General features: G+C 39.0%; 1 protein-coding gene across 2 annotated transcripts in view; it reads right to left on the bottom strand.

The window, feature by feature from the left end:
* The window catches only part of SYK (spleen associated tyrosine kinase), a 54,013-nt gene that overhangs the window by 16,139 nt on the left and 12,311 nt on the right, over positions 1–25,563 (bottom strand). For both annotated transcript variants that reach the window (XM_018556672.1, XM_018556673.1), the window contains exons 3-8: positions 18,827–18,965; positions 16,592–16,691; positions 15,715–15,764; positions 12,282–12,350; positions 4,059–4,140; positions 1,141–1,324 (exon numbers count right to left, since the gene is read on the bottom strand). In XM_018556672.1, coding sequence (XP_018412174.1) covers positions 1,141–1,324; positions 4,059–4,140; positions 12,282–12,350; positions 15,715–15,764; positions 16,592–16,691; positions 18,827–18,965 — 624 coding nt within the window. The remainder of the gene's footprint in view (positions 1–1,140; positions 1,325–4,058; positions 4,141–12,281; positions 12,351–15,714; positions 15,765–16,591; positions 16,692–18,826; positions 18,966–25,563) is intronic.

The raw sequence follows: 25,563 nt of genomic DNA, 5'->3' as shown, positions 1-25,563 counted from the left end.
TTTTTCTACAGTGCCTAATTTTTGGCATTCTTTTGTATGAGTTTTATTTTATTTGTGGTTGTGGGGAGCTGGGAATGCAGAAGGAGTGTCCTTTGCCTACATCCTTTGTGCGAAAGGGTGCCCTTCTTTCTAATCGCAGAAAGTTGAGAGGTATGCATGAGTACATAACTACAAACAATTATGCAGTTGTTAAATTTGAAACTCCCGGCCTTCATTCTTGTTTTATACAAAACATTAAGTGCAGTTGCAGGATCAATATAAGAGCTGGGCAGTTGGCATTTACATATATTTCTCTTGTTTCCTTTAACCATTTTGCTACCAAGCAGATTTTTTATTTTTTGCCTGAAAATTACTTAAAACCCCTAGAATTCTATATTCCCTGTATGACGGAGACCCTGTAGAATAAAATGGTGGAAGTTGCCATTTTATAATGTCACACGATACTATAGCGTTTATCAAACCCAAATTTTCAGTAAAAAATAAATTTTTGGCAATTTTTTTGGTAAAATCCAAAAGATTTCGCCAAGTAAATGGATACAAAACATGTGAAGCTTCAAAATTGTCTGCACCTGTGAAATGGTAAAAAACAATGATATCCCAAATTGTCCATCGGCGATGTTTTTAAAACTTTTTTTATTTTATTGCTATCACATGTGAGCCCCCTATGTGACAAGGACGTGCGGGCAGGGAAGGCAGGTGAGGCAGGAGCTCAGGTTTGCAGTGGCTTTGGTATGAACCTGAGTTCTTCCCTAGTTGTTATAAACAGTAAGATTATAATCCAGTAGGTTATGATAATAAACAGTGTAAAACTAGCTGTAGAAATAATAGAACATTTGGAAGTACAAGCACAGCCTAATTTTCACAAAATTTATCCTGGCACAGTGTTGACCATAAATAGGTATACTTGGGTGACATACAGTCAGTGTTCCTGTTTAAGGCTATGCAAGAGGCAGGTGCAGTGCACAAACCTATATGTATCTTCTATCCTGCTTTCAGAAAAAAAAGGGGAAAATCCTTTCAATAAGGGATTAAAGTGACATTAAACGTTTTTTACTTTAATGCAGAGAATGCATTAAGGTAAAAAACACCCAGCCTTTAGTACTACTTTAAAATCTAACATGCTCTTAAACAGGCACTTACTTTGATGTTTTAAAGATTCCTTTTTTCACAGTCCCAAAATTGCCAGAACCCAGTTCAATTTCAGATAATAGGAGTTGTTCTCGCTTTATTTTGAGGGTTTGAGTTCTCAGCTCATCTGGATCTTCATATATTCCACGATACACATCTGTGTCCATTGGCATGGAATACAGGGCACCTTCTGAAGCTGATGGCATAAAAGATAGGATTCAATCAACTTGTTCACAGTAATTTCATACCTTTCCATAGTCATATTTCATATGTTCCATAGTTTTCTCTGTTTCTGTTATCGCTTGAAAAATTAAAAAGTAAAAATATAACTTTCTTCTGTCATTTAACATATAATTAGTTTATTTATTTATTTGCATCAGATGGAGTGCAAATACAATAACTTCGAAGTTCCTGTTTAGAACTACATGGCATGTGTAATACAATAGAGAAATGGCTGTACTTTCTTTAGGCAACAAACTCCAATGGAAAATTACATTGCAATATGATATACCAAAAAATTATTTTGCACTCTGAAGTTCATAATATATATACCATTACTTACATACATAGATATTTATTGCTCAAAATACAGACAAACCTTGTTTTTTGTCCTGGGATAGATTTATAAGCTTTTTTGTGCTAACATTAAACATCCTGTCCTTCACTATCGCTCAAAATCAGTGTAGAAGGGTGCGTAGCCAACGGTGGCACCACATAAATCTGAAGAAGAATTAGCCAACACTCCCTAAAGATTATGTATTAAAGGCAGAGGTGTTAGTAGCATACATTTGAAGCAAATCTATGTGAAAGCCACACTCCTCAGTCAAGGCCCCTCTGCATAGTATGGTCCCTAATCTACACTGATTTTTGCTTGATGGTGCAGGATTGATGTTGAATGACTGTTGAATGAATGAGTTAGTGACTTTGGTCACCAGCACCACCCAAATATTTATGCTACCCTTTCCTGAGATACACAGACAGCATTGAATGTGTTCCTTGACTGGCTGGTAAGTGTGCTAGAAACAGGCACCTTACTTAAAAAAATCTAGCTATTAATTGCAGGGACACACTGGAGCCTTCAGTGGCTGTGTGCTATGCTGGTGTGTCTCTGCTCCTTTAAGGGGGAATTGGTTACCTCCAGGCATACCTGCCTTTGAAATATTTATTGCTGTGTATGTCCCAGGATGGGAGCTTTTTTTAGAGTAGGGACTTCATTATGCAGAGGATCCTTGACAGGGCAGTGTAGATTGCTTAAAGATTTGATGGAAATATACTGTTTGCTACTTACACTTCTCTAAAAATACATAGTGCTGGTCATTTCTTCTTTAGATTTTTATTGCTGTCTGTGACCCCTGTGGAGAGATTTCCCTTCACTTCCTACCCTAGCCACAAGTGTCACTGGACAGGAAATAAACATATATTCCACAATTAAAAAACTTTTTTTAGTAGAGTGCAGGAGTGGAAAAAGGTTAAAACCTTCGTCAGGTTTTAATTCTTAGTTGTGTCCCTGTTAAGGAAAGTTCCATTCACATCTTTACTGATGACAGGTGCCACTATGACAAGAAATAAGTGGACATTAAGGGGATGCTGCTGTCACCTGATCATTAACTTGACTAGGTGACAGCTGTCACTTGAAAACGCCAGATTAGGGATTTCTGCTGCAGTCTGAGCAGTCTCCAATAAAGTTTCTTGTGGATGTTTTCAAGGCTAGTTATTACTTAAATTATTATTAAAACCAGTAGCAACTGAATGCAGAGGCAACTATTTATGATAATAAAGAGTAGATGCATAGTCCTATACAACCGGCCCTTTGAGGGTAACCATACTGCTGATGCGGCCCCCGATGAATTTGAGTTTGCCACCCCTGGGATAAGGGGACAATAAGGGGATAAGAAACCAGAAACCATTTTGCTTAGAGTTGAGCTGCAATAATGAAAGCATACAATATAGTGTCCTTTCTGGTAATCACATTACAATGTAGACTACAAATCAGAAATGAATACCATGCAACACAGAATAATTAACTATACTGTACAGACTCTTAAGTAATCCACAGGCAGGAGATGGCCTTTGCACAACTGACTATTTTTTACTACATTATTGATGATCTCACATTTGGAAACTCCACACATGGCCATGGCCGACCAATCTCAGGAGGTTAGAACAAACAATCATGCTAGTTATAAAACTGTCCTGATCAGTATTGTTCCACCCTGTGATAAGTGGCACTGTAATCATTTGCCAGGAGGGTTCTTCTCCTTCCCATTTCATCTTCTTAAACACAAATATTTGGCTGAGCCTAACATTTTTCTCATATGACAGAAATGCCTGATGGTGGCTGGATCATAAATGGATGGTTATTTGCTCTTAGATGGATATTGGACCAAAAACTGAACTTTGGGAACACACAAAAAAATTTAACTGAGTACACATTGGTGCAGGTTATAGGCAGTTCTGCCCACTAACTACAGGTAGATTGTAATATTATTTTCCTAAACGTGGGAGTGGCTCAGAATCAGTGTCTACTTTCTTACCAGCCAACAAGGCATACAAATGTGAAGAAAACAAAAAATAATGATACACACTCAATATGACTTTTGTTATAACTTGAGTTTGGTAGCACCACTAAGAGATTGTACGTTCTCATGAGTAGGGTCTTTCCAAACCTTTTGTATGGTATTGTATTGTAACTGTATCGTCTCCCCATATTTTGTAAAACACTGCACAAACTATTGGCACTATAAAAATCCTGTATGATAATAATGTGCACATTGCGCAATAAATAAATAGAGCAAGGGCCCTCATTACTAGCTTGATTACTTCTTTTTCTTCATCTCTGCTTCCGACTGTTCTCCTGCTACAGCTTAACCTGATTATTATTTCTCGCACACATAGCTATTGTTTTGAAATAAAACATTTGCCTAGCTTACCTCTGTCGCTTGATTTTGGTCTTGAAACATATGGATTTATTGAAGAAATGCTTCCAGCACGACTAACTTCACTCAGACCTTGCTGTAATAATTGCAGAACACAGATAGGGAATATTACTCCATAACAGCTTAAATGTGAGAGCCATAAGAAGGAAACTGCATATAAGTTGAGACATTTTTGGACACTTTTTGACTGAGATACCAGTGCATGAAACCTTAAACAAACTCAATGATTTGGTACCAATGGGCCTTTTAGTGTAAGCTCTTAGTAATGAGGCATGTCAGATGAAACACAGACTCTTCTTTTTAAAGGTTGGGTCCTTTTCGTCTAGATGTATATGCACTTTAGAGGTGTTTAAAAGTGTTTAGGCTTTTATATGATTTGTGAAAAGATGCTAATTCCACAAACTGTGGGCATATGGCACTTGTAATAACTTCTAATGAAAGCCTTTTCCATTTTCCAGTGCTATATTCTTCATTATTTTTCTGCATCAAATAGCACAATGTGGCATGTACCCTATTTTACATTAATTTCAGATTCCCAGGAAGAAATATTATCCCAACACTATCATTGTTATTTAAATAGAGATAGCCTTTTTCCCCTGCATTTTAACACTGTTAGGGCCTGTATCCACAGCCTTTTGTTTGCTACACGCCAGTTCTGCATTTCCATACAAACCTATAGGAATGCAAAACTCGCTTAAAGCAGGTCAAATTCAGGTCAGAAGAAGGTCAACGGCAACATCCATGAATTCTGAATGATCTCAGAATGGTCTCAAAAGGATGTCGAATTGATGCCATCAACACAAGTGCTAAGCCTATCGACTCACAATCAGTAGAGATGGCAATTTTTACATTAACCAATATACTTCCTTTGCAGTAAGGTAAAATGGTTCTATTTATAAATGCATTCAGATAAAGTAGGGGCATACATGATTTTATAGATAGAGAAGAGGGTATATATAAGCAGGTACACTGATAATTGGTGTTTACAAGCTATCTATGCAAAGCTACTCATATGAAAACTATCCGTTTGGAATGTTAGATTTTCAATGTTGCATTTCCAAGCAGAATTTATTATTTTATAATTTTGTATATAATGAATAAATTTTTTTCATTCAGAACATTTGGTTATAGTCTATATGGTACCTGGTATTTTTACTGACCTGACATCCTAGCAACCAACAACCGGCAGCCAGGGGATTGTATCATGACAGCGGGTTGAATGCTGGGAAAGGGCAGGGGAGGCAGCACATCATTGGTTGGTTGCTAGAACGCTGGGCAGTCCTCGCAACCAACCAATTATATGTTGCCTCTCCGTCCTTCCCATCATTCAGCTTTGCACCTGCCTCCTTTAGTGAGGTGCCTGCCCTCCCGCCTCCTCCAGTGAGCCAACCACCTCCCCAAGTAAGCCAGTGCTACCACAGCAAGGAACTCATAAGGGAGAACTCTGGAATCTCAACTAAGGGGAAACTCTGGGGACTCTGATGTAAGGGGGAGTGAGCTATGGGCACTGAGTCCCACCTTACATCGGAGTCCCCAGAGTTACTCCTTACATTAGGGGGGACTCTTGGAACTCTAATGCAAGGGAAGACTCTGATGCGAGTTTGACTTGTATTTTTTTGACAATATTAAAGGTACAGACATCTAAAATATGGGTGTCAGATTTTGGAAAGGGGCGCAATGTCAGTGCTTGCCATAGATGTTATTTTTTGTAGATACGCCTCTACCTATCACTTACAGCCAAGAAAGGTGGCATCTTAGCCTCTACTTAGCGTTCATTTGCTATAGTACTGCACATGTGATCAGCTAGGACTGTTTAGGGAGACATTAAATTGGAGGATAAAGTTCCTCTTTAACTGTATATAACCTGTATAACCTGTTTAGGAGGGACAGATGTCCAGGGGATGTATTGCAGGGACAAGTCTATAATTTTGCCGCTTAGTGGTACGGAGGACCAGAGCTACGAGACAAGGCTACTAAATTTAAACATGTTCACATTGGAGGTGAGGAGAATAAGGGGGGATATGATCTCCATGTACAAAATGTTCAATGGTGGTAGCAACATTAGCGATAAACTGTTTAAAATTAACTCCATTACAAAAACTAGAGGCCACCACCTAAAATTGGTGGAAAAAAAATTCCAGCACAAGGGGCGAAGGGGGTTCTTCACAGTAAGATCAGTTAGGGTCTGGAACTTATTTCAGCAAATAATGTGGAATTGTTCAAGAAACTTTTGGACGATTTCTTAAGGGACCATAATATACAGGGGTACAGGTACTCCTAGAATGAGATCCTAATAGGTTGGACTTGATGGACTAATGTCTTTATTCAACCTCAAATACTATGTAACTTGTTAATTTACCTTATTCTGAGTAGTCTGTAATGTAGCTACAAGTGTACACCATGTTCAGAGGGTCAGTAGGAGGGCAGTGGGGTTTGCTTTCTGATGTCTGTGTAGGGTTCCCACTTTTTGCATCACCAATTGCATTTCAAATTTATAATGCAGGTTAAAATCTGATCGGTTGTCATTTATTTACTTCAGACTTTCTCTATGATAGGAACTCAGGTACAGAGCAGGCTGAGTTCTTAAAGTTGAACACCGAGCACAAAAGCTGTCATTTAAATATATTCCTTAATAGTCACAAACTCTAAAAATTTATTTTGTCTGAACTAAATATCTTTGCTAACCCAGATATTACCTAGCAAAAGTAGGCGTGACACATAGGGGTCTATTCACAAAGCTGCCGAGGGCAGCCGAGTGAATGACCGATCAGAAGTGAAGTGAGCCGAACACTGTTCGGCTATTCACTTCAGGCTGGTAAGGCTGATTTCAGCCGTACATCGGCTGAAATCAGCCGTACATCGTAATAGCCAATAGTAATGTCCCAATGCTTTTCAATGGGAATTTTTCTTTTTTTTTTCTCTATTCTGACATGCTCGTGTCAGAATACAGAAAAAAAGACACAGCAGGGTTTCTCTCCTTGGCGGCCGGGAGCAGGAGACTCCCGGGGCACCAGGGAAAGTCAGCTGTTTGGAGATCAGTGTCCCTGGTTAGCAACCAGGGACGCTGATCTCTCTGAAAGTGGCCGGAGCCAGCTGTCAGATCACGGCTGGCTCCGCCCAGGCTGTTGGCTGGCCGGCTTTTAGCGCAGCTCTGCCGAGCCGATGCATATGCGATCAGCTCGACCGAGCCGCTCGGCCATGATCGGGAGCTGTACGGGCTATTGTGAATAGCCCGTACAGCACCCCCTCGGTTCTACTGAACCGAAGGGGTCCTGGGGCCGAACCTAGCCGAAGGATCGGCCGAAGCTACGGCCAGATCCTTCGGCAGCTTCGTGAATAGACCCCATAGTTGTGCCGAGAGCAGAGCTATGGGTGAAACCCAGCCACTCTTCCCACTACAGGCTGCCAGCAAGGGGGGGTGCAGATACAAGAATAGTGTCCCTGCGAAAGGAGGGGGAGTAACAGAGATTTTTTTTTATTACGGGAAACTTCTGCTCAGCTGTAATTTGCAAGTGGATTACAGCACAGACTGAAAATAATGCACACACAAAAAAAAAATCAAGTCTCCAGTAAGAATACAACTGGCTCTTGTATTTATATAATATTTGTTTAGCCTGAAGTTTAGCGTTAATGTTTATTGAAAAATGTCCCCTGCACCTTTAGCATTTTTTATACCCATATATTCAAATGTTTATTAGTGAAAGAGGAACCTGTATTGAGTATTTTGGTCAAAATATTGATACTACACGAGGACTATTGTTCTTACCTTCCTCTCATACATTTTAGAGGTTAGATTATCCCATCATGTACTGTTTAACTCATTATTACTATTTAGCAATTTTTTTCATTTAAAAAAAAAATTCATTTTAAATGTGTTTATTTGAAAGCTATTATTCAAAAAAATGGGCTGAAAATCTCGGCTTATACTCGAGTATATACGGTATGTGCTACATTTCTTCTTATTAAAATAAACATTTATTTTTCAATGAAAACATCTGCCATGCACCTGTGCTGTAGTGAACAAGGGGAACTGCAGCTAGTGTAGATATCAATGGAGGAGCCATCTTTGCATCTGCTGTCTGTGCGAGGCCTTACTGAATGGGAGGGGCAGGGGAAACCCATATAGGGTTGTTAATACAAAAGTAAACTTGTATTTTAAAGCCTTGACTAATAACCCATCTATCCAGAGAAGCTAATGACAGTCTTTCTCTTTTCTCACTTCTCCCAGTACAGAACACTGAACCAAACACAGAATCTCTGGGCGTAGCTAGGAAGTCCCAGTATGCACATGTGAAGAGTTCAATGAATTAATATGCTAAGTTTGAGTACCTCACAACCTGGCAGATTGGTGCCAAGTAGGACCCTGTTTACATTTGTTTCAAACAACATATTAAACTTACAAATAATGTCACTATGCTGAGGAATTTCATGTTAACTTAATAATTGAAACAGTGGTCCTGTTTTAAAACGTAATTGTATTGTCAGTCCAACAACTAGTGTTAGTGCGTGTTTATTTCTCTGTGTGTGTGTATTTCTATGTGTGCATATTTTTCTTTGTGCAGATTTCTGTGTGTGTGTGCAGATTTCTCTGTGTGAGTGAATGTGTGTTGGACCTCTATGATTAATATTAAAATGTAGCTATTGTCATTGTGGAGAAATTATTCTTCAAAGTTTACTAACAGGGGCACAGAAATCTTAATATTTTTTCCTAAGAGAACAGAATCTTGACAGTCTGCCAGCCTTCTAATGTAAGCAACCAGCAGATCTTTCTAAGCTGTCTGAAACTGACTTAAACTTTGGTTTAGAGCAAGGGTCTCAAAGTACCAGCCTGCAGGTCAATTCCGGCCCACAAACCGGTACATGTGGCATGCAGTCATGGACCACGTACCTGACTTGGGGGAGCAGCTACACGGTCTGCATCTCTGTCAGATGCAGACTGCAAAGCTGCTCCTGGCAGCGTCGGCACTCAGTGTGAGTCAAGGCAGCATACACTCTGACAGCCTTCACTGAGCGCCGTCCGAAAGGAAGGTCTTTACCAGCCAAAGGTGCGGACTGCACTAATCCCCCACTGGACCACCAGGAAATGTGCCTCCTCCCTACAAAAAATTTAAGCAGGTGAGGGGGCTCTTTCTTTTATTTTAAGAAGGTGTGAGTGTGTGTGTATTTCTGTATGTATATTTATGTGTGTGTATTATTGTGTATTAGTGAGTGTGTATTTCTGTGTGTGGGGTGTTTGTATTTCTCTGTGTGCGAGTGAATGTGTGAATCTGTTGGTCCTCTATGAATAAAAGTAAACGCTATTAAAAAACACACACACACATACTGACACTGCACACATATACACATGTATACATACTGATATGACACACACAGAAACATTAACACACATACCGACACCACTCAGAAATCCTGACAATACACACACACAAACCAACACAGCACTTATACTGACACTGGTACCGTATATAGTTACATTTTGTTTGGAAGTATGACAATTTATGAAATTTGGCAAGTGGCCCCATTGTAAAATAAAATTTGTCCAGTGGCCCCAAGTGAATTGAGTTTGAGACCTCTGATTTAGACTCTTTGTTGTGATTTTTGAGGATGAATTACTTTTCATGACAAGCTAGAGAGGTCAGACATGGCTTGTTTTAAAGCTATTTTACTTCTTGTTCAAAATATGTAAATAATGTTATGTTCCTAGTCAGGGCACACATGCACCTTGAGCACAACACTGAAACTGCAACAGCAGGCACCGTGTTTTTAGTCACTGAGACGGTGGAGAGATCACAAAGATCTCCCAGTGAACGGCTCAGCGATACAGAGTGCAGCAGCACTTGCCACTTACATTTACATAACAGCCGCTGTCCTTGATGCCTGGGAAGCTGCGAGGGAGCGTGGCTGTGGCTTCCTAAGCTTCCCAACCAATCAGGAAGCCAGATTGGTAGTCACATGACCACCTGCCTGGCTCCCTGCTTCATTACTGCACCCCTGCTGGAAGAGGTAAGGGACAGTTGAAGAGATGGGAATCCGGGATTATATATAAAATATATTGTATATATACCTGCGTATATGTGTGTGTTTGTACTTTTGTGTGCACACTCTAATACAATAGGCTGCGCACACCTATGCATGCACTTAAATGAAGAATGTAAAATGTGCATAACATTTTTTGAGCTTTGGAGATCAGTATCTCTTCATTTTCATGGACAACTTACTGTTTCTATATAAAAATCGAGTTTCTGACATAGGTACGGGGGGGAGGCCGCACACCCGCAGCTCCTGCAAGCGATCGGGCGTCTCTAGAGATGCCTGATCGCTTGTATGTAAACAGCCATCGCTGGCTGTTTACATGCTCACAGTTTTCCCTCTCGTGTGCGCGCTGAGTGCCGTAGACGAGAGGGGGGAGGAGCAGGACGTCTTAAGACGCCCTCCTAGCAGACTCCCGTCCGGCCGTTCACAAACGGCCATGGACGGAAGGTGGTTAATACAGTTACCTAGATGGATATACTGTATATCTAAATGCTTAGCTCAGCTTTTTAGCGGCTACATATTTACCAGGTTTGGCCTTAGGAGGTTATGGACAAACCTAATGGATTAGTATGTTTGTATAGGTCTTGGAACGATAAAACGTTTATAAGATGCAAACTCTGATCTCTTTTTTTTATCAGACATTGATCAACTCCAGGTAATTGTCCTGTACATGTATGCTCAATGGCAAGTTACAGCTAATTAAAAACATCAAATTAAACAAAAATCTATAATTATATGTGGAAATGTTTTCAATGAAATGGCTTTTCTTTACATCTATATTTTATTGAATAGTAAATCTTTGATTTGTTGAATGTTTTTTGCTTGTAACAACTTATCAAAAAAGAACTCTTCAAACTTAAAGAGAGCCTTTTAGCAATGGACATTTTTACAAAGCTAGATATTCACTCTTATGTGTACTGTATATATGTAAAGCCTTATTCCCTAAGGATAAGGGTGTGTGCTGTTATTTACTTGTATTCTCTGTCTCTCAGAATACAAGGGTCAGCCTAGTTTCAGGCTGTATGGCCCCATTGAAGTTGACCTTTCTCTTGCATGAGCTTGAGGCTGAGACGTTACACACTCTCTAGGCTGCTGGAGGAGTTAAAAACTGTCAATTACCAAAGCCTTTAGTGTTTTTATCATCAAATCCTGATAGCAGATTTATTATATTGCAGTTTGAGTTGAGTGCCTGTTCTAAGCAGTGATTTTAGGTAGGAGGAAGGACTGCCCTACAGCCTAAAAGTTGGTCTAACACTTCTGCTCTGTTAGGGAAAGCATACATCTAAATACAAAAAATAAAAACCTTGATTGTTTAGGCTGAATTCAAGTCTTCTTCAAATAAATAGGGACACTCTCTGATGTGACTACACTATATTAAATACAAAACATGTATTTTCACGTTTAAATTGATGTACCACGTTTAATACTTACACTGCTCCGACAAATCCACCATTAGTCATATTTCAATCAAATACAATTGATTATACAGAAAACAATTACTGTTAATAAAACTGTTTTAAAAACACACCTTTATTTGCTGTATTATAGCTTTCTAAGCCAAATGTTAGGGAGTCACAAACGCAAAGCTGGCAGGATTTAGAAATTCATAACGTGATTAGGAAAATTAAAGCAGCATTGCTGGCCCGTGAAATAAAAATTTGATGTACACTGTATTTTTAGTTTTTGTTGTCCATGTGCTGCTCTTAATGGAACCTTTAATTTTACTTTCACAAATTCTACATGTTCCATGGAGATAAAAGTATTAATTAAAAAAAACAATCAAATGCAAAGAGCTATAAAGCACATCTGTGGAGATATACAGGGCTATTCACAAAAGGGTGAAGCGTTTGGAGAAGGCAGGAGAAGTGAACAACCTAGGACAACATAGCTGAACTGGAAACATTCTCCAATTCAGTTCACTTTCCAGTTCAGCTATGTTGTCCTAGATTGTTCACTTGCCTGCCTTCTCCAAACTCGGCCCCCTTTGTGAATAGCCCTGATGGTGTTCTTAACACATTTCTCCAGAAAAGACCCACATCTTTAATTCTAAATAAAATCTTTATGTAATTTGCAAGAGCATGGGAATGTAAAACCCGCAATGCTACTTTAATGCAGGCTGTACACCCAAAGCGCCAAAAGCCTGCCAATGATTAACAAAGCTTTGGAAGAGCGTGTTCTGTGCACCTTTTTGCTGCCAGCCTTGGGAAAGGAGTAGGATTTGAATCTTGCGATTATTCCACCTGCTGACCAATTCTAGAAACCACAATGTCATTAAATGTCAGTAAATGGGCCATGAAAGAAATTTTTCACAACATGCAATGCCATCACTATCTAAGGGTGATGTACAGACAGGAGATAAAACAAGAGCTTTCCTAGAGTTAATAATGTAGACCAGCCTTTCTCAACCGTTATCCCAGAGGAACCCTTAAAATAAAGTTTAGGTCTTCAGGAACCCCTGCTAAAAAAAAATTATACCTTCAGCTTACTGTTTATTAGTGTGATTAATAATTTGCATAACGTTTTTAACAAGATAATAAATAATGTAGCATACCTAATGTATTTAAAACCCAGGGCAGATTTTTTTTAACACCCTTCTCTCTATGCAATAAAATTAGTTTTATTAAAAAACTTGAAATTAAATGAATAGTATTAACAGAAAAGAAACCCCAGATAGTAAAAATTGTGGTGTCTGCTAACATTGACGACCAGTGTAGAAGTGCCTGCTTACATTTGTGTTTGGTTGAAAATTCCCCTTTGTCTTGGTGTTTAGTGTATTTACCAATGCTTACTGCTCAAGGAACCCCTAGAAATCCTAGGAAGGACCTTAGGGTTTTCACAGAATCCTGGTTGAGAAAGGCTGTAGACAGATAAGTGTGTGTTTTTGTGTGTTGCAGAATCTCCTTTCCATAACTACTAATATCTGCACTTACCTATTCATGCCAAGGAATGATAAATACTTGCAGTAACTGCAGTTGTGTGGGGAGATGGTATGTTGTAACTGCTGTCTTTACTGCTTTCAGATCCTTTCAAGTGTTTATAAGTACTCAGATCAGTACAGTGGTGTGAAATAATAAATGAGTATTCCCTGATAAAAGCATGCAATGCAAGAGATTAAAGTTGGGTATACACGGGTAGATTTTGGCACCAACGTTCGTACGAAAAATCTCGTTGAAATGTTAAATAATGCCATCAGAGGCTTAGCAATTGTCGTTCGAAATTTGGTTGATTTAAATTTTTTTATTTACCATGTGAGTTTGGGATGAATGGAGTTTTCTTAATGAAAACTACATTCCCTGTTAAAATTTCGTTCGATTGAGAAAACATTTTCCAACATGCTCCTTCTAATTTTTTTGTCACTATGGTCAAAATCAATCATTTGACCACATCAACGATTAGAAAGTGGAGAAAACACTCCGAAATAGATTTTGTTCGTTCAAAAGTCTAACCGTGTATACGCTACTTAAGGCATCAAGTGTGGCAATCTGGCTAAATGGTGTGAAATAGAAAGTTACAGTGAACCATCTGAGCTTCACAAGTCCTCATTAGGGTTGATGTACAAAAGTAGTACAGCATGCTCATTTTACAAAATGGATGTTCACTTAGCTTAGTGTATTTGGTAAAGCTGTGTTCGCATTGAATATCCAGTCATGAGCAAGGGCAATTAAAAAAAATAAATAAAGATTTTGCTTGCACATGATTGGATTAGTGAACATACTTTTTAAAAGTAAACAGATCAAGATTACTTGACACCCTTTTTAACATACGTGAGCAATATCTATACGTCAAAGGAAGATTGAGGTTCTAGTGATACATCATTCAAAAACAGAACAGCAGATCTTTCACTGCCAATTGTTTTGGTGAAACAACTGATCTAAGCAAAATCAACTTTTTTTGTTTTTTTTCAAGCCTATTACATCAACAGTCACACAAATACTCACACTCACAAATATTCTATGTAAAAAAAGTCTATTATATAATTCAACCCCTTTAGATGCAACTTCTTATTACAACTGCACTTATTGACAATAAACAAGATACAAAGGTCTAACTTTGTCACCTGCCTTCTATCCATTTTTTATGAAGAAATGCACAATTAAACAAAAACAAATCATTAATGCAGAACTGTAGGTCATTTTATGTCTTTGTATATATTTATATATATTTATAGTTTGTGTGCACTCTTTCGGAGTACATTTGGCCCCATATTAACCTTCATAGCGACCAGATGGTTTGGTGACTCAAGTAATTAAGCTAACCGTGGCTGGCTTGCTCATCTTCAGTTGCACACATTATAATATTTAATCAGTTATGGAAACAATGAGCAATGGTGGCTGGTGGCAGATACATATTAAAATGCATGAAGTCGTGCATGATAAAAATGTGCGTTGGTGTGCCTTAAGATAAATTATCTGAATGCTGAGGAAAGAAAAATGAAAGTTAACAACTGATTGACTTCTAATAGCATCAGCCATATTTCTGCATGAACATTATGATACCTGACATTTATTTAATGTTTCGTTGAGCCTACTGAGCAATGGTAGCTGTCATACGGACAAAAGATAAAAATGACAGTTGGTATATTTCTGACTCAACATTACTCGACAATGAGGATGATTTACTTAAAAATTAGAGAATTGTCACACAATACATTTGGTAAATTATTGTAAAGTGTAAAGCAAATTCCTGCTTACTTATTTCTTCTGCACATAATTGGGTATCCAAAGTGAACAGGAAGTTTCTTTTCATATGATTAGATAACTGAAGTAAACATTCACACAATTTATTGTGTGAAGATTCTCAACCCCTTTAGTAAATAAGTACAAATATGTCAAGTGATGTTTAAAATACTGCCCTCCACTAAATAAACTTTGTTTTAATATTTGTTTGCTAGTTTTCTGAAAACGTCTTTATTTATCTGTGAAAATGTGTACAGTATACCAGGCCACATTTTATTCTTAAATTGTTAATCAGTTGTGTGTGGTCAACTCCTTATCATTTCATGGTAAAAGATGCATCGGGTGCATTCAAATATTCATTCCCATACATTAGCTTTAAAATTCATTATGTTGACTGCCATTACTACACTTCAAATTCTTAAATCAGAATGAGACAATTTGACTTTTTATTGTTTAAAAATGACAGCTATGTTAATTAAATCCTAAATAAGTTATATTCTGAACAGGAGAATAATCGCCTCATTTAACAAACAAAAAGTTTAAAGAGTATTGTTGTACAGTAATCCATGACAACCAATCAGCAGTTTTGACAGAAAGATGAATTATGTTTGGTTGCCATGGACTGCTACACAAAGCGTTCACTTTGTCATTGTTACAATTATTTATGCATAAGCACACTGACTGCTGATTTGAGTGACAAAGAAAAATTTAGTAACTAGTCTCCAAGTGTATACTTTTGACCCACTTATTCCGATAGTTTATGGAAGACAGAGAAAGCATGCAATGGGATTTCTTTAGATATATATTTAGACACAAACTGTCATATAGGCATACAGAGCTAAGTACTTTATAATGTATTATCTGCTGATAGTGTTTTTTTTTTAACTTTGCCTTGTTCTATATAAATACATTTTACACAGAGGATTTCTAATGCACCTTACCTCTGTAGGAGGCCTAGGAAGTCCTTGACGTTCTGGCAAAGGAAACATACCTTGGATAAAAGAGATGTAGAAAGTAGTTAATCATCTTGTGCCCTAGTATTCTACATTGTATATAATGCAAAAAAAGTAAATGGTTTTAATAAATAAACCAGAATCTGAGCTGTTACTCATATATGGTTGCAAATATAGAGCAAGTTAGCGAATGGAAGCTAAAAATGTTTATTACATATACCAGAATGTGGGCTGTAACTTACAAACAGCTGCTAATTAGGGATAAGCTTTGGGTTCGGGTAGATCATGGGTCTGACCTGAACTCAAGTCATTTACAGTTCAGTAAAGCGGCAAACTATTGTGGGTGTTCACTGCTATAGTATCCAAACACCAATCATGCATTTTATGGCCTTGGAATTTGAGTCAGGTGGCGTAGAAGGGCTATTAATGGATGCAATTATTGTATCCCAGGATGCAATGCTTGAGCACGACTACATCATTTGTGCCAAAGTGGACCAGGAAGTGGTAGTAAAATAGAAATATGCTTGTTTATTTAATGAATGTAAGATTATTTCATATCAGCATGCAGAGATGTGTGATGATGTGATTTATATTCAAAGAGTGTAAAGATACACTTTAACTGCTTTCTTGATCTGAGTATCAATTGTCATTGTTAGAAGTAGACAGTGGGGTCTATTCACTATGCTGGTACTTCACTTCAGATCGGTCTTTCACTCGGCTGCCTACGGCAGCTTAGTGAATAGACCCCATAGTGAAAACGAGAATTGTGTTCCACTGGTTGACGGTTATAACCCACACCTGGAAGTTCTACAAAACACCTAATTTTGAGAGTTTTAATGAAAAGCCAAACTTCTGTATTACTTACCACTGCCAACACCCATGCTATTGAAGACACTAGAACGTGGGCATGGGTTTGTTAGGACTCTTAAAAGTCCATCAGGCTTGTATGAATAATGCTCGACCAACTGGAAGAAAAAGTTTGTTCTATAAAAAAGTGCAAAAAAACAAACAAAAACATATTCCAATAAAACTAGAAATCACAGATGTGTTTTAATAAGTAGCTCACGTGTGCCCCTAAAAGATAGTTAGTATTTGCTTTTTGGTTCCTATGGATGTTGTTGTTCTGTTAAAAAAAATGGACGAAGAGCTAATCATAGCAAACAATCTGCTGTTAACAAGCAGTTGGAAAATGACTTAAATATCTTCAGCTAGCAACAGCGCCACCAATCTATGATGCAGTTTTTACAAATAACTTAAAATTACTATCTGACACAGAATGAAATGTTTAAAATACAACAGCATATATGATGTCTTTTGAGCTGTAGATGGCGCTGTAGTGCAATGCTAATCTATGCTAGTCTGTATGTTCATGATTTTCTATCATATATACAGGAAGTTCTCTTTGTATGTTGTATTCTGATGTAATGTTCTCTTAGCAAGTACAACTTAATTCAGCATTCTTCAAGATCTCACGGCTTCATCTAAACACATAACCAACACGCAATACCCTATAGAACTTATATAAGAGGTGTATAGCCGAGCAACACAGTTTAGAATGGACTGTAGTGGTACCCATTTATTTATTAAGTTCCAATGAAAATGTTACAAGTCAACCGGGATTTGAAGACAGCATGCTCTATCATTTTAGTTGTATGTTTTTTAAGATTGAAACAACAAGAGTTAACTTCAGGTTAAAAGGACAAGTGCACATTTGGTACACTAAATAAAAGAGCCAAATAAAGTATTACCCTAAGGAACAAGCTAGGGGAGTTGAAGTTATTGAGCTGTTGTCCACAGCAATTGTTATTGGCGGTAAAGAAGTAACCTTAGAGTGGAAAGTTCAGTTTTAGCCATATTAAACTAAATATGACCCAGCCAAAAATGCTATGAAGGCAACAATAGTGCTGAAGTGCTGGTATCTTGTGTTGCCTGCAAGTACCTATATTAGTCCCTGTATCCCTGTATTTCTGTGGAGGTCCTTGTATCATAGGTCCAGGTTCTACACAGGGCCTCAACATCCCTCCAGGTCATGATTAAAGGAGAATTATTGGGTGAGTGAAAAACACTCATCCCCATAATTCAAGCCGACCTGTGAAAAAAGAGAAAAACAATCTGCTTTAAGTGCAGTGACAGCTTTGTAACTGTTTTACATCTTACTAATAAGAGCTGATTGGTGGAGGAACACGTTACAGGATCCTAATGATAAGCAGGTGGTGGTGGCGGTGGCGGTGGCGGTGGTGATGGTGGTAGGGGACTGCACACAGGTCTTCTACTTTATATATGAAAGTGTAAAACCTCTTCAGATGCTCTTAATCATTTTGTCTCAACTTTTTTACTCTGGAGGAATACTTGAAATAATTTTCAGCTCCTAGGGAACCCCTGCAAAAATGTATACCTACAATTCATGGTATATTAGTGTGATCAGTACATTGTAGGTACATTAAAAAAACAAAATAGGGTGCATGGAGAGTGTGACACCCAGAACAGACCATTTATTGACATCCGTTTGTGCAACATGACAAAATTATTTTTAACAATAACCATAAAAAATAATTAATAATAATTTCCAGAAAAGAAACACAGACTGCAAAAACTATAATTTCTCCTTACATTAGTGAACAGTCGAGAAGTTCCCTTTTGCATTAGTGTTCCATTAAATATACACTATTGTTCCATGGAACCCTGGTTCGGAAAGGCTGCTCTAAATGTGCTAACCTATTCCTCTCTCACCCCATGCCCAGGTACAGAATGTAATCATCCTCTCTGTTTTTGTTAATATTTTGGAGCAATGTTCTCCACTCTCACATATTTACCCCTACTACCAATAATTGGTTTAAATAAGATATTTAAAAGTTGCCAATCCATCTCCCTCTCTTTCTTTAGAATTTATTTGATACCCTTCACTTTCAGCTCTACATATTCAGGATCAATTGTTCCCTAATTATCTGAGTGTTTCTTCTATTTGTCTGTAAGTGATTTCATTACAGCTATTAATACTATCCCAATAATTTATTGTTGTATGTATTGCCCAATGCATTTGGCTATTAAGATAATAAGAAATAGGAGAATGTAAGAATATATAAGTACAGATATATCATACCTGCCATAAAGTATCAAATTTCTTCCCTTCTGGTATTGACAATTTTCCAGTTTTGTCACGGTCAATGCGATAATGTGAAACCCTTCTATCATGCAGCAAGCACAGTGCATATGATCCATTACTGTCTCTTTCTCTTATTCTATAATAGTAAAAACAGGATTACTTCTTAGTGGACCATATGAATTATACACATACATGACTTATCAATTAACACTACAGTACTGCCCCTTACCAGTATAAACAGATAACCAGTATCTACTGTCCCTTTTATATTGTAGATATAATGAAGTTCCCCCTCACTTCTGGTATTTTACATGATGAACCCGATGCAGGTAAATCTAATATTGTAGTTAGTCCTTTAAGATACAGTGGCACTCAATAAGTGCTAATAGATCTGAAAGCATGGGCTTTATTCTCCCACACAATTCTACAGCTTTAGGATGGTTCATCTCCCCAACACAGGGCTAATTCAAACTGAATGAAGAAAATGAGAACAGGCACAGAGTTATAGCAACAAATCAGCAATCACTTTTCATTTAATAGAAACGCTAAAAACTTGGATTGGCTGTTATTGACAACAGTTCAACGTGGGGGTCAGCATGTTTACAATTTTCACTATGAGGCCTTTAGTATATAAGAAAAGATTTGCACTCCAAAATAAGTGTGCAAAAATTATAGTATTCTCTCATTTTTGATTTAAAAAAATACCTATTTGTATTGATAGTTTAAAAAAAACAAACCACACATTATTATTTTCAGGGCTGTATGGTGAATTCTGGTGAAGTCCTGTGTTAGTTTGCCATGTCAGGAAACCTCAAAAACAAAGGATTCACCAGTAACCCCTTAGTAGCTCTGAGTCCAAATGTCACCCCTACCCAGGAATGAAATTATGGCTGTGTACAGTCCGCTTGTCTTGGGATTAGCCAAGAACCAATGTTAAGGGTTGCTTGTCCATATCCCCTGCAATCTATGGAGAAATGTATGGTAATATCTTGCATATCAGCAAATAGAACCAGCTACCAACCTATCATCCACTTGCAAGCATAAGGTGCCAGTTGTCTATGCGTCTCTGCAAAAGTCGGAAAGCTGGCTAAACAATGTATTTCCAGTGTGGGAGCCAAAAGTGGACTCTCATTGAAAATGGACACGCTGCGTCCTTAGCTCTAATAATGATGTTTGGAAGCTAAGCAGTAAAATTACTTTTTTTTAAAATCAGTATTCATACATGAGGCCCTTTCAATTTCAATGTGGAACTAAAATAACAATAAAGAATTTAGTAAAAATTATATGTCCTCCCCTGCACTTACACACAGACCTTATCACCAAGTGCAGCTTCTAGCAAAGCAACATAATCTCCGGGCTCAGGTACATGCAACTTAGAATTATATGGACTATTGCTTTGCGAGGTCCAGTGCTGCATTTTACATAATGTTGAGCAGCAGAAGGGAAAGGGGAATATACAAAATGCTTTTTAGAATTTCAGTTCAACTTTAAGTCTATGAAAATATTAATACTCAGTTTCTCTCACAGATAAACAGTGTCTTATTAGACACAGGCCAGTACAGGAAGTGGCATGCTATGAAACCACAGACATTTTAGAGAACCAACATATTATGGTACATTTTAGTTTGTTCATTATAAACTGATAAACCAACAATATATTTCATTCATTTTATTTTATAAGAATACTATACTGATTGTTGTCTGACTGGTGTGACCTGTCTGTTAAAACAACTCTACACATGTACATTCACTGGCCGCTTTATTAGGTACACCTCTTCAACAAATATCTAATCAGCCAATCACATAGCTGTAACTCAATACATTTAGGCATGTAGACATGGTCATGATGGTCTGCTGAAGTTCAAACCGAGCATCAGAATGGGGAAGAAAGGTGATTTCATGTACAGTATAGTATCGCAATAAAGAGGGTTGACATGCATTATCTTGCTTTACTTAAACCCTCTTAATGTATTACTTTAATGCAGTCTAGCTGCATGAAACATTATTATAAATGCCTCTCTTTACTCGTGCTCCAGCTAGGGTTAAGAACCCTATGCTGCCAGCACATAGCAGAGTTGGACCGTGGCTCTCACACACATGCTCTCCTGTGGTCCAACATGTCCTACTGAGCAATGCTCTAATCCAGCGTTTTTCAACCACTGTGCCGCGGCACACTAGTGTGCCGTGAGATATTTTCTGGTGTGCCGTCAATAAATCGTTAATTTCTTTGATCAATCAAAGTTACTCACCTCTCTGCCGGCTTCCGGGTCTTCCTTCGGAGATCCGGTGACGTCACGGACATCGACGTCACCGGACTCCTCCCCCCTTCCCCGAGTGGCTCTGTCGGCTAACGAAGGGAAGGGGGGAGGAGTCGGGTGATGTAGTTGTCCGTGATGGGTAACGAAGGGAAGTAGGGAGGAGTCCGGTGACGTCACGGACATAGACTCCTCCCCCTTCCCTTCGTTACCTGACGGAATCACTTGGGCTGAGTCTCCTCCTCACTCTTGGGCCGGTGAGTCATCGCATGTGTGTACAAGGCAAAATCTGCTACCCTGGTGAGACCCCACAAAGCCATGGGGCTTTTGGGGTTGTGTGGTAATGCTGGGTGTGCCATGAAGGAGTTATTAAAGTGATCATTAAAGTGTGACTCATTCTAACCGCAGAGGGCAGAACCAAATGTAAAGCCCCCCCCCCCCAACCCGGCTTCCTAGGAAAGAGAAGGGGGTGAAGGTGTTTCCCCCCGGAGTGTGGTGAGACCCCCTATGAGCCCTGGTGAGACCCCACAAAGCCATGGTGAGACCCCATGGAGCCCTGGTGAGACCAGGGCTCTGTGGGATCTTGCCAGGGCTCTGTGGGGTCTTGCCAGGGCCCTGAGGGGTCTCACCAGGCTGGTGAAATCGCACATAGCCATGGTGGGACCCCATAGAGCCCCGTGTGAGACCCTACGGAGCCCTGGTGCTGGTGAGACCCTACAAAGCCCGGGTTTAACCAGGGCAGTGTGGGATCTCACCAGGGCTCTGAGGGGTCTAACCAGGCTGGTGAGACCCCCACATAGCTCTGGTGAGACCCTACAGAGCCCTGGTTAAAGCAGGGCTTGGTAGGGTCTCACCAGGGCTCTGTGGGGTTTAACCAAGACTAGTGAGACCCCACTGAACCCTACTTTAACCAGGGCTACGTCAGTGCTACAGTTTGAATTTAAAACGTATTTGTGTGAAGTGTGAAGTTAAGTCATGGATTGAACAGAAATATGAACAATTATAAAATACTTTATTATTTCATAATAAAGTAATTATAAAATAATTTCTTTGTGTTTATTTGATTCCTATTCAAGAGAATTACTTTATATATATAGTCAATATAGGCACAGAGGTAAATTTTTTTAACATTTTCTAATGGTGGTGTGCCTCGTGATTTTTTTCATGAAAAAAGTGTGTCTTTGCACAAAAAAGGTTGAAAAACACTGCTCTAATCTATAATGCTCTTGCTTCATCAGCAGAGCTGATGAGTAGAGCAATGTTCAGTGAGGAGTTTCTGAAAGATGGGCTTCTGTGACTCTCCTATTGATGTAAGAGGTTTTTTTTAACCCTTTCTATAGGACATAGCAGATAATAAAGAGGCATATTAATTACTGTATTTGCAGCCTGACTGCATTTCAGTAATAACTTTTGATTGGGCTTTAAAGGGTATCTATGGTTTATATTGAATTTCCATAAGTTCTATTCAACTCCTAATAACCATATTGATTTTAGTAGTTTGTAAACTTATTATCGAAGATGCCCATAGGATGTACATCCTCAGAACAGTGACACAATGTCACTTAGCCCTGTGAATATGCACTTTCTTGTGCCACCACTCTAAGCCTGTTGTCTGAACTACAATGCAACAGCTGAACTTTCCACAACGTATCACCATTATTGCCTGCTGGAAGCAATGCCTGATGAGATATGTAGTCTTGAGAAATCAAGATTGTATCACATTGAGCAGCAGAGAAAGAGAAGCGAAGCACAGAGAATCCAGGAAGTTGATGAAAGTGAGGGGCAGACAGAAAGCAGCACTCACTACGTAAAAGAGATTTTTTTTAATGTAAGCTTTGATTGCATTATAAAAAACAACTATAATATGTATTCCTATTACAATGCTGATGTTATAACAGAATAGTATGTGCTATAACTTTAAAACTCCTTTAATAGCAAATGTGAATAATCAAATAGCCTGGGTTCAGATTTAACACAAATTAGGAAGGGTCACTCTAAGCAGAAATTCATACGTTTTTGGCATTAACTGCAAAATAATTTTTTACTGCGTGGGAATGGAAAGTGGGATCACTTTGCTGCACCCCTGCCTGCTTTACCTGTCCTTTAGGCCAATGCCATAGCTGTAAAAGAGCTTGAATCACTGGATACAACACTGTTTTTTTAAATCACTACAGGAGCAAGTTTATTGTTTTGTGGGCATAAATGGAGCTCAACACATATCATTGCTGTGGTGCTGCTCAGAGCTTTCACTGCTACTCATGCAGTTTGTGCTCAATGCATCAATAGTGTATTGTCCTGTTTCACTACAATATCTGTCACTATCAACATTTGCCACAAAATCGCTAACAGGCATTTACAACCTGTTAGTACCAGCTGTTAGTAATTCTTGGTATCACTTCTCTAAACCGCTCATTGTGGTGAAAAGGCCATTACCACACAAGCTCTGTAAACATGGGATATGCTTTTTAGTTGCTTCTTAGCTGCTTCTCAGTGACTATGAGGTGCTTTTTGGTTGCATGTACATTTATTTATTTTATTTTTAGTTGTTTTTGACTTGAGTGGCTAGGAAAAGATAGGGAAATTTGAGAGGTGTTCACCATACCTGTGTCATTGTTGTTTATGTGTTATCCGACCAATCAGGAAGGCGGGCGGCAAGTCATTACACGCTGCACGGCTTCCTGATTGGCCGGGAAGCCGACTCCATGCTTCCTCATTATTAGGTGACAAGGAAGCATGGAGTCGGCTTTCTGGCCAATCAGGAAGCTGGGGGGCGGGTAATTACTCGCTGCCCAGCTTCCTGATTGGCCAGCTTCCCAACCAATCAGGATCCGAGCAGTGAGTCATTACACGTCACCCAACTTCCTGATTGGCCAGGAAGCCGGCTCCATGCTCCCTGGTGACGAGGGAGCATGGAGACGGATTTCCAGTCAGTCAGGAAGCTGGGTGGCGTGTAATGACTCGCCGGCCAGCTTCCTGATACAGGAAATTCCGGTACTGGGATAAGTAACGGGAGCATTTGGGCGTTGTAAAAGAATGGAGACGGGTACCCCCACCAATCAGGAAGCCGGTTGGCGAATCATTACCCGCCCTGGCTTCCTGATTGGCCAGGAAGCTAGCTCCATGCTCTCTAGTGACAACGGAGCATGGAGCTGGCTTACCGGCCAATCAGGAAGCTGGGTGGCGTGTAATGACTCGCCGCCCAGCTTTCTAATCCTGGAAGTTCTGATATCGGGAAAAGTATCGGGAGCATTTTGGCAAGTACGAGTACTCGCCCAAATGCTCGGTATTGGCATCGGTGCATCTCTAGTTACTATAATTCATTCACTGTCACTCTCAGTCATGCTGATATGAAATCAAAACATATTTGTCTGCTGAAAGTTCTTCTAAAACTAATTAAATTGTTCTTTTTAACATTTATAGCAAGACTATAGCTAAAATATATTTCAGTGGATTTTTCAGTCATTCACATAAGTAATTACTAATGCAAATTTGACTGCTGCTAAATATGTAGTGTATGTTATCACTGAGGAAATTCTTGTAGAGCCACAATACTAAAAAAGTACAAGTTTTAGTTAGCCAGCATCTCCATGAGGGTACCAAATCCAGAGATCCTGTTTGGAATCCTTTTAAACTGTAACATAGAACTATGTTTACAATTATGAGCTCCAAACAGTGGCCATCTCAGTGACACATAGCGCCTTTATCAAAACAGGACGCGCAGAGATTCTTGGCACATGTGGGTGTGCTCTGTAAACAAAGCATGCAAATCATGACCAACACCCAGCTAGTAAGAAGAAAAGGGAAGAAGAAAGGGTGGTTGGTAAAAATAGCAAGTTGCGAAAAAAGGTTAATACACATACAGAAGGATGTTGGTACTGTAGCTTCTAATAATTATACATTTCCCTCCTTTGCGGGCCCTAAAAACATTTGTGGCACAACGATTACATGTGTTTCCACGAAAATCCAGTGCTAACAGCCTATTGGCTCAACTTGGTAACCAAATGTGCTGACCATGCAGTATGGCAAAAAAAAAGGAACTAGAACTAATTTATGCATGCCTGGTTAATATCATCAAAGATTCATATAATATAGAGAAGGGACAAGGCCAAAACGCAATAATAAATGCACGTGATCTTCGGGCCCTCTGAGGGCAAATTAAAGCTCTATCATGCTAAGAAGAAGCCATATCTGAACATAATCCAGAAATGCCACCATTTCTCTGGGAAAAGCTTATTTAAAATAGTCTGTTGCAAAGTGGAAAACTGTTCTGTGGTCAGATGAATTTGAATTTGACATTCTTTTTGGCAACCATGGGCACCACATTCACTGGATTAAAGAGGAAAGAAACCTTCAGGTATGTTATCAGCGCTTACTTCAAAAGTCTGCATCTCTGTTGGTATAGGGGTGCATTAGTGCATATGGAATGGACAGCTTGCACATCTGGAAAGGCACCATCAATGCTGAAAGATATATTCAGCT

The sequence above is a fragment of the Nanorana parkeri genome, unplaced genomic scaffold, assembly GCF_000935625.1.
Source record: "Nanorana parkeri isolate BGI_ZX_2015 unplaced genomic scaffold, ASM93562v1 scaffold246, whole genome shotgun sequence".
NCBI classification, from domain to species: Eukaryota; Metazoa; Chordata; class Amphibia; order Anura; family Dicroglossidae; genus Nanorana; species Nanorana parkeri.
This window is presented reverse-complemented; position numbering and strand designations above follow the sequence as displayed.